Below are 13,806 nucleotides of genomic sequence, written 5' to 3'. Positions count from 1 at the left end.
ATTTGTAAGAAAAGAACATGCAAGTAGGAAAATTGGCAAGGAATGTGATAGGCGATCTATTGCCAAAAGAAAATCATCCCAGCATGTATATGAAAATATATCCAACCTCATTAGTGATCGAATAAATGCACGTTAAATCACACACACTAAATAAAGAAATATAGCAGTTCTTTGTTTTTTATTATTTTGATAAACACGTGGAAGAGACAGAAGCGGAACTGATCTGGTAGAAGGGGGCGGGGGGGGGGGGGAAAGGGCTTCAGAGATTACTTCGGGTCATCACGGAAGCCCAAGGATACATAGAGCAGTTTGCAAACCACTACTTTAATCCCATCTTAATCACAAACGAATTCCAGAAACAAACAGCAAACCAGAAGAAGAAATATTGTTCGGAGAGAGATCTTTCCATCGATCTCTAAAACATCCTAAATCATTTCTGAGGCATTCGCCTACCTTCCTCCTACTCATCACTGTCCTCACAGCAACGGCCCAAGGTCACAAATGTCACTGGCACCGTGTGCGCAAACTACCTATGCTCCACACCCAGTACCTATAGAGACTGGTAGACAGAGTCATGCAGGGTAAGGATTCGGCTCTGCAATCAAACTGCCCAAGCTCATAGTCCAACTCTGCCAATTACTATCCGCACTACCCAGGGCAAGTTAAGCTACTTAATCTCTCTAAGTCTTTGTCTCTTTGTGTGTAAAATGAGGATAAAAATGAAACTCTATAGGGGTGCTGTGGCATGAAATCCAATGATTTATGGAACAATGTGCCATGATATCTGGCACACAGGAAGTGTTCAACAACATCACATCAACAACATCACAACAGTGTGATGATGATCAGGATAATCTCATTTATTTAATCATCAATCCAACCATAAGACACGTTCCCGTCACCTCTAGGACCACAAGGGACTATAGGGAGTAAATAGTACCCAGTACAGTTAGTCCTTGCATAGAACAAAAGACATGCAACAGCCTTCTTAGTGAGTGTCCCAATCTCTCAAAGCCTGATCACACTGGATGGATTTTTGTGGCAAATCACGTTCTGTTTCCTTCTCTAACTTATCCTACCCATCATCTACCCAGAATACATTTAAAAACCATAAGGCCAGGGATGCCTGGTTGGCTTAGTCAGAGGAGCAACTCTTGATCTTGGGGTCCTGAGTTCAAGCCGATGGGTGTAGAGATAAATTAAAAAATTCAAATAGGGCGCGTGGGTGGCTCAGTCGGTTACACGTCTGACTCTTGATTTTGGCTCAGGTCATGATGTCAGGGTCATGAGATCAAGACTCAAGTCGGGCTCTGCACTGGGCAAGGAGCCGGCTTAAATAAAATAAGATCAAAAAGGATTAAAAAACAAAAATAAATTTAAAAACAAAACAAAAAGGCCAAAAAAAAATTATTTTTCATCAAAATAAAAAGCTTTTGCACAGCAAAGGAAACAACAAAACTAAAAGGCAACCTACTGAATGGGAGAAGATATTGCAAATGACACATCTGATAAAGGGTTAGTATAAGAATTTATATACCTTAACACCAAAGAAACCCAAATAATCCAATTTAAGGATGGGCTGAAGACCTGAACAGACACTTCTCCAAAGAAGATATCCAGATGGCCAAGAGACACATGAAAAGATGCTCGACATCACTCATCATCAGGGAAGTGCCAATCAAAACTACAATGAGCTACCACCTCATGCATGTCAGAATGGCTAAAATCAACAACACAGGAAACAACAGGTATTGGTGAGGATTCAGAGAAAGGGGAACTCTCTTGCACTGCTGGTGGGAATGCGAACTGGTGCGGTCACCGGGAAACAGTAGGGAGAGTCCTTAAAAGATTAAAAATAGGGGCGCCTGGGTGGCTCAGTGGGTTAAGCCTCTGCCTTCAGCTCGGGTCATGATCTCAGGATCCTGGGATCGAGCCCCATATCGGGCTCTCTGCTCAGTAGGGAGCCTGCTTTCCTCCCTCTCTCTCTGCCTGCCTTTCTGCCTACTTGTGATCTCTGTCAAATAAATAAATAAAATCTTTAAAAAAAAAAAAAAAAGATTAAAAATAGAACTACTCCATAATCCAGTAATCACACTACTGGGTATTTACCCCCAAATACAAGAACAATAATTCAAAGGGATACATGCACCCAATGTTTATAGCAGTATTTGCAATAGCCCAATTATGGCAGCAGTCCAAGTACCCATCAAGTGATGAATGGACAGAGGTGGTATACAGGACGCCTGGGTGGCTCAGTCAGTTACCCTCTGCCTTCTGCTCAGGTTATGAGCCCAGGGTCCTGGGATCAAGCTCCATGTCCAGCTCCCTAATCAATGGAGAGTCTGCTTCTCCCTCTCCCACTACCTCTTCCCCTGCTTGTGCGCATGCTCTCTTTCACAAAAATAAATAAAATCTTAAAAAAGGAAAGAGGTGGTAAATATATATATATTTCTATACATATAAAAACATATATCTCTGTATATAAATATATGTGTATATATGTTTAATACATACACACACACACAATGCAACATTACTCAGCCATAAAAGAGAATGAAATCTTGCCATTTGCCAGGACACGGACGGAGCTGCAGAGTACTGCACTGAGTGAAGTAAGTCAGTCACAGAAAGACAAATATCATATGATCTCACTCGTATATGGAATTTAAGAAACAAACAAGCAAAGGGAAAAAGAGAGGGAGAGAGAGAGAGAGACAGAGAAAGAGACCAGCCAAGAACCAGATCTTAACTATAGAGAACAAACTGAAGGTTATGAGCAGGGAGATGGTGGGGGTGGGGAAACAGGTGGTGGGGACCATGGGGAGCACTGGTCATGATGGGCACAGGGTGACTACGAAGCACTGAATCACTGCACTGTATACCTCAACCCTAATAGAACACTCTGTGTTAATATGCTGGAATTAAAATAAAGCAAAAAATTAAAAACCTTAAAAAAATAAAATAAAATAAAACAAAAAATTAAATTTAGTTCAATTTAATTTTTAAAAAAACGCGGGGCGCCTGGGTGGCTCAGCGGGTTAAAGCCTCTGCCTTCGGCCCAGGCCATGATCCCAGGACCCTGGGATCGAGCACTGCATCAGGCTTTCTGCTCAGTGCAGACCCTGCTTCTCTCTCTCTCTCTCTGCCTGCCTCTCTGCTGCTTGCGTTCTCTGTCAAATAAATAAATAAAATCTTTAAAAAAACGCAAAAGGCCAAAATCAGGCTCTCATCTGGAATAACTCATTCTTAAATTCCAGAGAAGAGCACCAGTAATGGGACAGTTCCTATCTTTGCAAAATTGTTACTTATAGTATCTCTGTGGTTACCTAATTGACACTAATATTTTCTCAGAGTTCTTTGTTTTTTTTAGAATTAAATAGAATAATAATTGAGTAGAAAACAGCGTCTTGACAGTGACTTGCAAGGATATGGCTAAGGATACAGGAATCATCCAAGTTTTACTATCACCATCTTCTGGCAACCACCTTGACCTTGAGGAAAAAGTCCTAAGAGACAATCTAAACCTCTTTATTCACACTGTTTCTTGCTAATTTAACTGTACTTCAGAAGTCGCCCACTGCTAAAATCTATATCCTGAGACTCTTAAGCTTTCTAAAATAATACCAAAATCAGATTATCACTAAAGACCTGCTACCACTCTGATGCATCCTCTGGAGGAACCTGCCACAGTCTCCTGAACTCCCCACCTTCATCACGTGGCTCCTTCCTCCTCTTTTACCTGGACTACCGGAAAGCTGGCTGGCGGAGGGCGCAGCTTGTTGCCCTTGCTGCTTGGTCGAAGTACTCAGCGCAGACTCACTCCTCAGGCTGCCTAGACTCATTCCAGCAGGAGGCATCATGAACAGCCCCTCAGAATGTGCTCCCTTTGGGTCCTCCGTGCTTGTCATTTTCCTCATGTAGTGTTTGGGGGTACCTGTTGGGGATGCTGAAGGCACAGATTCCTGGGAAAAAATAAAAAAATAAAAAAAATAAAACTAGAAAGTAGGAATGGCGCGACTAATCCTTACTCTCCTGAAAATCCTACCCCAGTCCCTGGGCTCTTCAAAGACTCTATGCCACTTGGCACTTCCCAAGCCCCCCAAATCCCATAAACAAAAGGGTAACAGGGTCATTATCTTTCCTGTCATGTGTAATTATTTGCAGAGATGTTACTTATAATTCAACACCTACTGAGAACTACAGCCATCTTGCAGGAATATATTATCTGTTGGCTTGAAATGCCAACTGTTGGTTCAGTCTAGGTCAGACACAGCGAAGGCAGAGCTCTCGGCCATACAAAATGTTACTGCTTTGCTGGAGGGGAGGGGCCTGTAATTCTAAGAGAACATATCTACAGCAACATGGTTCCAAAGGAATGACACCACGGTAGCCTGTCTACACTTCCTAGAAGTCACTCTGTCTGGGCTTCATTTCTCATCTCTTCAAGTAACCGTGCAAATGAAAACAAAATGAAGACCACAGGAGGCTGGCCATCCTTACTATGTTTCTGTTTAAGGGCATAAAAACTAAGGGCAAATACTGAGTAACGTAAATTAATTCTACTGAAAACACGACACGCTTTTCATACATACTTAGTACCCTCGGTTCTCTGCTAACAGTGGAAATCTTCTTCACCTGAATGATTCAATAACTGACTTTTAAACTTCACTCAAGCCTCCATGCTACCTGTCTGCAGGGCTCTGCCACCATCGACCCACTTTCACAGGCGTGCTGGGGGGAAGGGGAAGAACGGGTTTCCAGCCAGCACTGCCCTATGTGTTTACGCCTCGCAGCTCTGAAAAGGAGATGGGAATACTGTTCTTCCCAGTTCTCTTAAGTACAGCGATTCACAAGTAACAGTGGGAAAAAAAAAGTTCTTACTTTCCGCATTTTTTTTGGAAGGCAAATTGCTTTCCAATGCTTCCAAATGCTCTTAAATATTTCGACATTAAAAACCTTCCTCCCAGGGTGCCTGGGTGGTTCAGTGGGTTGAGCCTCTGCCTTTGGCTCAGGTCATGTTCTCAGGGTCCTGGGATCCAGCCCCGCATCAGGCGCTCTGCTCAGCGGGGAGCCTGCTTCCCCTCACCTCTCTCTCTGCCTGCCTCTCTGCCTGCTTGTGATCGCGCTCTGTCAAATAAATAAATAAAATATTAAAAAAAAAAAAAAACCTTCCTCCTTTCTTAATTTACTTAAACTCTAAGGAGTAGCTGTTGCTCTTTGACTTGATTCATCTCTCTACATCCTCTCCGTAGTTGGTTTAAATAAATCAATGGCTTGAGGAGATTAACTCAAAGCTTTTGAAAGGCTGACTTAGAAATTATGGTTTAAGCGCAGCAAACTGTGGTTGAGGAGAATGAAAGCAGAGCATACGTGAAAGATCCCAGCCCGCACTCAAGACATGGATTTGTGTAAAACAATCCCAAACACACTAGAGTCAGGGGTGTGTGGGGGGGTGGGGACTCAAAAGCAAATACCACCCCATCCCCCTACCTCCCGTCCCCTCACCCCCCCCACCCCGCAAGCTTTGATTTCAGGATTATTTCCTGTTCTTTAACCACTGGAATGCATACTGGACAAACCTCACACATGCAAATACACTGAAGGGAAAATGTAAATGCAAAGTGATTTTAGGTGAAGAAAGGAATTCTTCACTTCACCTAGGCCTAGATCAACCGAGCCTGACTGTGTCTGTGGAAAGGTGAGCTCCACAGACAGGGTTATCTGAACACAAAGACTTGACCAAGCGACACACTCCAAGCAGCCCTTATGGAATTCTACAGAACAATCACTGCATGTAACGAGATAAAAGTTTGTCAAGGACTTAAGAAAATCAGATCACCAAGAAATTACTGCCTAGAGCCAAAAAAAAATTTTTTTGGTCCTTAAGAAGGCCTTCTCTAGGGGCACCTGGGTGACTCAACCATTAAGCATATGCCTTCAGCTCAGGTCATGATCCCAAGGTCCTGGAATCGAGCCCGGCATCGGGCTCCCTACTCAGCGGAAAGCCTGCTTCTCCCTCTCTCCCACTCCCCATGCTTGTATTCCCTCTTCCACTGTCTGTATCTCTCTCTCTCCGTCAAATAAATAAAATCTTTAAAAAAAAAAGAAGAAGAATAAGGCCTTCTCTAGGCAGGAGAGAAGTGACTCGTCAAAGGGACAAAAAGGTAATCAGCAGGCTTTCCCAGGTTACGTGGTTCCCAAAGACGTGGTTTTTCAAAGTTTTCTTTTTAGAGCATATGAATGTGAATTGACTGCTGAATCCCATAAGGTTTTTCCAAATAACCGGGGGGCAAAAAGTGTATTATACCTTGAAGAAAAAGCGATCCTTGTAGGCACTGCCACTTAAAATCAAATCCTCAAAAACAAATACAGGAAAAGTCTTTCATTACAATACTGCAAACTATGTGCTGTCATTTGGCTTATTTAACAAAACAGAAACTCATGTGCAAAAATTTCTTCAAATATTTTAGCAATTCTTAGAGTCTAACTTCTCAGTGCATGAGCCCATATACAGATATAACCAATACAGAACATCAGGTCCTTTACCTTTTTAGGAAGGGGAGAGAAACAAAAATGGTATTATTCAACCTGATCACTCCTTCTGTTTCTAGCTGATTTCTTCCTAAAAAATTTAGTCCTCAAAACAAAAATTTTCCACAAACAAAGATATCCTGAAGAACGTACTGTCGGCTCAAAAGACCGTTTCAAAGAAGGGATTCAACTGTCCCTTGGGCAGTTGATGGCAGCACAGCTGGAATAAGATGGTGGAACAAAGTGTCCCAATGCGACGGTGAGGACAACCTTCACGAGCAAACACAAGCTCTGATACATTTGTTTAATATCTAGTCATGTTGGGGTACCTGGGAGGCTCAATTGGTTAAACATCTGCCTTCAGCTCAGGTCATGATCCGAGGGTCCTGGGATGGAGCCCCGCATTGGGCTCCCAGCTCAGCAGGGGGTCTGCTTCTCCGTCTCCCTCTGCCATCCTCTCTCCCTGGCCCCAACTCGGGTGCTCTCTCTCTCTCTGGTCTCTCTCAAATAAATAAATAAAATCTTTTTTTAAAAATCTAGTCATGTTAATTAGAAATACCTCATACTAAGGATATTTTAGAAGCGAGAACTTCCAGAAGCAGTTACCAATCTTTCTTTTCACAAATGTATCCTTCTTCTATGTTCTTTAAGACTTTGGTCAGTGAACAGCAAAATGTTTCTCTCTCAACTGCAAAACCAGACTTTCTTCATTAAGACCCAGGTTGCCAGATTCTACCAGGCCTGCTGTTAAAGACCAGTGGAGACTGATTTTATTTTTACTCTCTTAAAAAACCATACCTAAGTGGAAGCCTACTTCTCCCTATCAGAGCAGGGAAGGCCTATCATTCTGGCAGGAGGGCTTCCTCCAGCGAGGTCAACAGCAATCGAGTCCTGAATCATCAGCTCTGCCTGAGGGCAGCTACGAGGCTGAAGCTGTGAGGTCATTGTGGGGGCATTCCGCCCTCCCACGCTGAGCACTGCTGCTCAGGCATCACCCTCTGCTCTGATCACTGCATAGGGTTTCTTTGAGTGACTACAAGTGAGGTGATACATGGACAACCCGCCCCTCAAACTTCGTCCAAACACCGTAACTCTGGTCTGAACCCAAGGTTATGACACATGAACATGGCTGCCACGTTCACGCTGTCTGTCCGCACCCCTCTTACTCTACCGGCTCCCACTCGCTGAGTCAAGTATTTTCAGCTCAGGATGTGCAGCTTAGTAAGAGTGAGTAAATGGATGAGTGAGAAGCAAAACAAATGAAGAAAAATATGGAGACAGTAATTTGAAAACAAAATTATTTGAGTTCAGGTATTACCAACAAATGTCGTCACCTGTTACTTTCTGAACAGAGCTGAGGTTATTGGCAACGTCCTGGTGACAACTAGAACCCAACTCATAGTTTTTCATTTTCTTTTCCTTCTACACCTAAAGAGGCATACAGTAACTGCTCAAATTTGTGCATTTTTCTGTGATCATCTTTGGAGTTCTTCCCTTGAAAATTATTTTAATGAACTCAGCCACACCCTTTAGAAAATTCCAAAGAGCCACAGGTATGCAGGCCGGGGTCCGTAAGGCACATGGTAGGGACAGCCTACCCCAGTTGACTGTCCCCACACAGGCCTAACCCTAACAGCATGGGGTGAAGGCATAGCACAGCTGAGAGTATATGGAAGGCAGACACACCAAGTCTGAGGCCTGTGCTGTATCTGTGACTAGCTGTATTATCCAAAAGAAATGACCCACCCTATCTATGTCTCCGTATCTTCAGCTCGAAAAATGGGGTTAATAAAACCAGATACCTCCTTAGGTTGCTAAGGAGAAAAAAAAAAAATGGAGAAATACATGAAGAGCTTAGCACTGGTTGGTATATAAGAAGCATCCAATGAATGTTGACTATGTACTGCTATTATTGCCAGTCATAAGAGCTCATAATGAAATCCTGTGCATCTCCTCCTTCAAAGGCTCTCTCCCTATTTTATTAGCTATTAGACTGAAGACGGGCATGACTAGCTACGAATTTCAGTAAGTGCTTTTCTGACAAGCTAAAATGAATTTGTTCTTCATAAGCAAATATGCTGCAAAGCCACCATGGAAACCAGCAAGGTTCCATTAAAATACACACCTCGAACAGCAAGACCTCGTCCTAAGTTCCATCAGTGTTAGCCTCCCTGACTGCAGAAGTGGGTGGGAGGGGCCCGAGAGACCACCTCCGAAACCAACTCTGTGACTTACTACATGAACGTAAAATGAAAGCAACGATCTGCAGCCCAGTCACTGCTAAACATTGTCATAAGAAATAAATAAGAGCTAAAGTCGTTTTAAACTATAAAGCCATTCGCTATATAAAATTTTATCATGAAGATAGGAACAGCTGCAGATAAACCACGGGCCAAATCCCATCCTCTGAAAAAAGGCAGGTCACATAAAAAGTTGATCACTTATAAGGTCAGCCTGTGAGAAAAGCATTATACAGACGGAAGATTGGTTCTGTTGGTTGTTTGCATACAACTGGTAAAGGTTACAATTTACACTATCTCTATTAAAAGGTTAACTGAAATGTCAATATAACGTCAAAAAAAAAAAAAAAATTGTTCAAGCCGCAAAAGTAACAGCAGCTACAAGTCAGCCTGGGGCAACATACGAAATCTTCCACTGGCAGGCGAGTAGTTGGACTATGCGAGGGAATGGATATTGATGGCTCACCTTATCTTGTAAGGAAAAGGTCCCAGGAAAACCAGCAAAGAGAAACTTGTTCTTGACCTTCAACTTCCCCAAATTTGCTACAATCAGATTATTTGATCTGGAACTTTCAGGGATAAGGAGAACGGGAGCACCCGCCTCAATATCCAGGAGAACCCGTGAACAGCGCTGGGCTTGGTCTCTCACCTGAAAAAGGAGGAAAAATTAACTCAGAGACAGGCTCAATCAATGCCCTAATCTTGCAACCAGATAGCCTCCAGTTCCCAAAAATTCCATGAATTCATAATTCTAAAACAACTGAAATCACACAGAATATATTCCAGCACCATGGGATTTCACTAGAAATCGATAACAAGATTCCAACAAGATTGGAAAACCCCCAGATATTTGGAAAGTAGACTACACACTTAATAACCCAAGGGTCAGAGACAAAATCGCAGGGAAATAGAAAAATATTTTGGCCTAACTGATTTTAAAAAAAGAAAAATGAAGCATATTCAAATCTGTGGGACACACTTAAAACGGTGCTTAATGAAAAATGTATAGTATAGTATTAAAAGCTTATTTTATGTAAAAGAATAAAGATTAAAATCAGTGACCAAAGTCTAAGAAGCTAGAAATAGGAAAAGCAAAATGAACCTAAGTAAGTAGGGGAAAAAATAATATAATGCAGAAATCAGTTATTTAGAAAACGAATAATTTTTAAAAATCAATTAAATATTTATACAACACGATACCCAACAACCATAGAATATACAGTATTTCCAGGTGTATATGGCATACTCGTTGATAATATGCCTGGGCCATGATACAGGCCTCGATAAGTTAATTAATTGAAAAAGCTGATAAAGCCAACGAACCTCTAGGTATACCAATCAAGAAAACAAAAATAGTCACTATCAGGAAGGAGTATGGGACATTGCTACAGAACCTACAAAAATTTTTTTTATTATTTTATTCATTTCGGAGAGAAAGGGAGAGAGCACGATTGAGTCGGAGTGGCAGAGGGAGAGGGAGAAGCAGACCCTCACTGAGCAGGGAACCTAATGTGGGCTTGATCCCAGGACAGTAGGATCATGACCTGAGCAGAAGGCAGATGCTTAACCGACAGAGCCACCCAGGCATCCCCACCAGAATTTAAAATATTTAAAAATGAGGCAACCTATGAACAACTTCATGCCAACAAACTGACAATTTAGATGAAGTAGAGAGATTCCTTAAAAAAGCACATGTAGGGGCACCTGGGTGGCTCAGTGGGTTAAGCCACTGCCTTCGGCTTAGGTCATGATCTCAGGGTCCTGGGATCGAGTCCCGCATCGGGCTCTCTGCTCCACAGGGAGCCTTCTTCCTCCTCTCTCTCTCTGCCTGCTTGTGATCTCTCTCTGTCAAATAAAAAAATAAAATCTTTAAAAAAAAAAAAAAAGCACATGTACAGGGGCACCTGGGTGGCTCAGTGGGTTAAAGCCTCTGCCTTCTGCTCAGGTCATGATCTCGGGGTCCTGAGGTCGAGCCCCACATCGGGCTCTCTGCTCTGCGGGGAGCCTGCTTCTTCCTCTCTCTCTCTCTGACTGCCTCTCTGCCTACTTGTGATCTCTGTCTGTCAAATAAATAAATAAAATCTTTAAAAAAAAAAAAAAAAAGGGATGCCTGGGTGGCTCAGTTGGTTAAGCGGCTGCCTTCAGTTCAGGTCATGATCCCAGCGTCTTGGGATCGAGTCCCACATTGGGCTCCTTGCTTGGCAGGGAGCCTGCTTCTCCCTCTACCTCTGCCTGCCACTCTGTCTGCCTGTGCTTGCTCTCGCTTCTCTCTCTATGTCAAATAAATAAAATTTTAAAAAAAATCTTTATATAAAAAAAGCACACGCACAAACTATATACGGCTAACATCAGATTTACAGAATGTTTTCCCGCTTAGATAAGAAACAAGGCAGGGGGATCCCCTCTTACCACTTCTATTCAACATTATACTGAAGTCCCTAGTCTGTATAAAAAGACCTACAGGTTGGAAAGGAAAAATGTACAACTCTCTTATTCCAAACAGCATAATCACCTATGGAGAAAATCCTAAAGATTTAGGATAAGTTTAGCAAGAATGAAGGGTAAGAGCTCGACATGTCAATATATGAAAGTTAATTATATTTCTCACACATTCAATAAACAATTGGACATTGAAATTTTCTTAAGAATTGATTATCATTTACAATAGCATCAAAATTTCAAAGACCTAGGGATCAATTTAACAAAAAAGATGTGTGAGATCAGTAAGACAATAGTGAGAGAAACTGAAGTCCTAATTAAATGGAGAGATATACCACACTAGAGGTCCAAAGACTCAATATTATTAAGAGATATATAAGGCGCCTGGGTGGCTCAGTGGGTTAAGCCTCTGCCTTCACCTCAGGTCATGATCTCAGGGTCCTGAGATGGAGCCCAGCATCGGGCTCTCTGCTCAGCGGGGAGCCTGCTTCCCACTCTCTCTCTCTGCCTACTTGTGATCTCTGTCTGTCAAATCTTAAAGAGAGAGAGAGAGAGATTCAGTGCAATCCCAATCAAAATCCCAGCAGATTTTACTGTAGAAAGATTCTAAAATTTGTATGGATAGGCAAAGGTCCTAAAGCAGCCAAAACACTCTGAAAAAGAACAAAGCTGGAGGACTTACACTACCCAATTTCAAGACACGGTGTAAAGCGACAGCTGTTAAGATAGTGCTAGCATATAATTAAACACAAATCAAGGGAACAGAATAGAAAGTGAAGAAATATACACATCCCTGTATGGTCCACTGTTTCTCAACAGATGTGCCAAGATAACACAAGGGGAAATGAACAGTCTAGATACTCACATGGGGAACAAAATAGCTCTCCCCTCACTTCATACAATACACAAAAATTAACTAAAGGGACACCTGGGGACACCTGGGTGGCTCAGTTGGTTAAGCAGCTGCCTTCGGCTCAGGTCACGATCCCAGCGTCCTGGGATCGAGTCCCACATCGGGCTCCTTGCTCCGCAGGGAGCCTGCTTCTCCCTCTGACTCTGCCTTCCACTCTGTCTGCCTGTGCTCGCTCTCGCTTGCTCTCTCTCTGACAAATAAATAAATAAAATCTTAAAAAAAAAATAAAAATAAAAATAAAAAATAAATAAAGGGACACCTGGCCGGCTCAGTCAGTAGGGCATGCACCTCTTGATCTCAGGGTTGTGAGTTCAAGCCCCATGATGGGTGTAGAGATGACGTTAAAAAATAAAAATATTTAAAAATAATTTGCTCAAAATGGAACACATCTAAAATTATAAAACTTCAGAGGACACAGGAAAAAATTTTCGCCACCTAGTGGCAGACAAAGATTCCTTCAGCAAAACACAAACAGCACTAACCATAAAGGAAAAAAATTGGACTTCATCAAAATGAAAAACTTCTGCTCTTTTTTCTTTTTTTAAAGATTTTGTTTATTTATTTGACAGAGAGAGAGAACACAAGTAGGCAGAGTGGCAGGCAGAGAGAGAGGAGGAAGCAGGCTCCCCGCTGAGCAGAGAGCCCGATGTGGGGCTCGATCCCAGGACCCTGAGATCATGACCTAAGCCTAAGACAGAGGCTTTAACCCACCCAGGCACCCCCGGAAAACTTCTGCTTTTCAAAGAATAGTGTTAGGAAAATGGGAAAAAAGCCACAGACGGGGAGAAGATATTCACAACACATATATCAAAGGGCTTGTACCAGAATATACAAAAAAGGAAAGAATATCAATTCTACACAAACTCTTCTGAAAATAGAAAAGGGAACACTTCCAATTCATTCCACAAGGAAAGCATTGCCCCATTACCCAAACCAGAAGAGGCATTATATTCTATTCCAGAAAAGAAACCTACAAACTAATATGCCTCAGGAACATAGATATAAAAATCCATAACAAATCAAGAAAACTATAAAAATATGCACATAATATGTAAATGAATTGGCTGTTTTCCAATAAAACTTTATGGACATGTATATGTAGGCGCATATTCTCACAGGCCATACTTTGCCAACCCCTAGAATAACTGAATGCTTTTCTCCTATGATTAGAAACAAGGTGAGGATGTCTGCTCTCACCCTTCCATTCAACATTGTCCTGGAAGTCTTAGTGCAGTAAGAGAAGAAAAAGAGATGAAAGGCATACAGATTGAAAAGGAAAAAGTAGGGGTGCCTGGGTGGCTCAGTGGGTTAAGGCCTCTGCCTTCGGCTCGGGTCATGATCCCAGGGTCCTGGGATCGAGCCCCACATTGGGCTCTCTGCTCAGCAGGGAGCCTGCTTCCCCCTCTCTCTATGCCTGCCTCTCTGCCTACTTGTGCTCTCTCTCTCTGTCAAATAAATAAACAAAATCTTTTAAAAAAAGAAAGAAAAAGAAAAGGAAAAAATAAAACTCTATTCAAAGACAACGTGATCATCTATGCAAAAAATCCTAAAGAATCTCCAAAAAGTAACTAGAACTGGTAAGTATATCTAGCAAAGTTGCATCAATTTTATCTCTATGTATACTCTACAGAGAATTAGAAATTGAGACTTTTTAAATACCACTTATAACAGCATCAAAAATAT

The 13,806-nt window shown here is 42.1% G+C and overlaps 1 protein-coding gene across 7 annotated transcripts in view; it reads right to left on the bottom strand.

Annotated features, from left to right (window-relative positions):
- VPS13D (vacuolar protein sorting 13 homolog D) overlaps positions 1 to 13,806 on the bottom strand; it is a 249,077-nt gene that overhangs the window by 183,946 nt on the left and 51,325 nt on the right. For all 7 annotated transcript variants that reach the window (XR_009399590.1, XR_009399591.1, XM_059375825.1 and 4 more), the window contains exons 25-26: positions 9,238 to 9,420; positions 3,740 to 3,962 (exon numbers count right to left, since the gene is read on the bottom strand). Coding sequence is in view for 5 of the 7 variants with exons in the window: in XM_059375825.1 (XP_059231808.1) it covers positions 3,740 to 3,962; positions 9,238 to 9,420 (406 nt within the window). In the remaining 2 variants the exon portion in view is untranslated. The remainder of the gene's footprint in view (positions 1 to 3,739; positions 3,963 to 9,237; positions 9,421 to 13,806) is intronic.

This window comes from Mustela nigripes, chromosome 14, assembly GCF_022355385.1.
Source record: "Mustela nigripes isolate SB6536 chromosome 14, MUSNIG.SB6536, whole genome shotgun sequence".
Classification (NCBI taxonomy): domain Eukaryota; kingdom Metazoa; phylum Chordata; class Mammalia; order Carnivora; family Mustelidae; genus Mustela; species Mustela nigripes.
The sequence above is the reverse complement of the archived record's forward strand: the minus strand, read 5'-3'. Positions and strand labels throughout refer to the sequence as shown.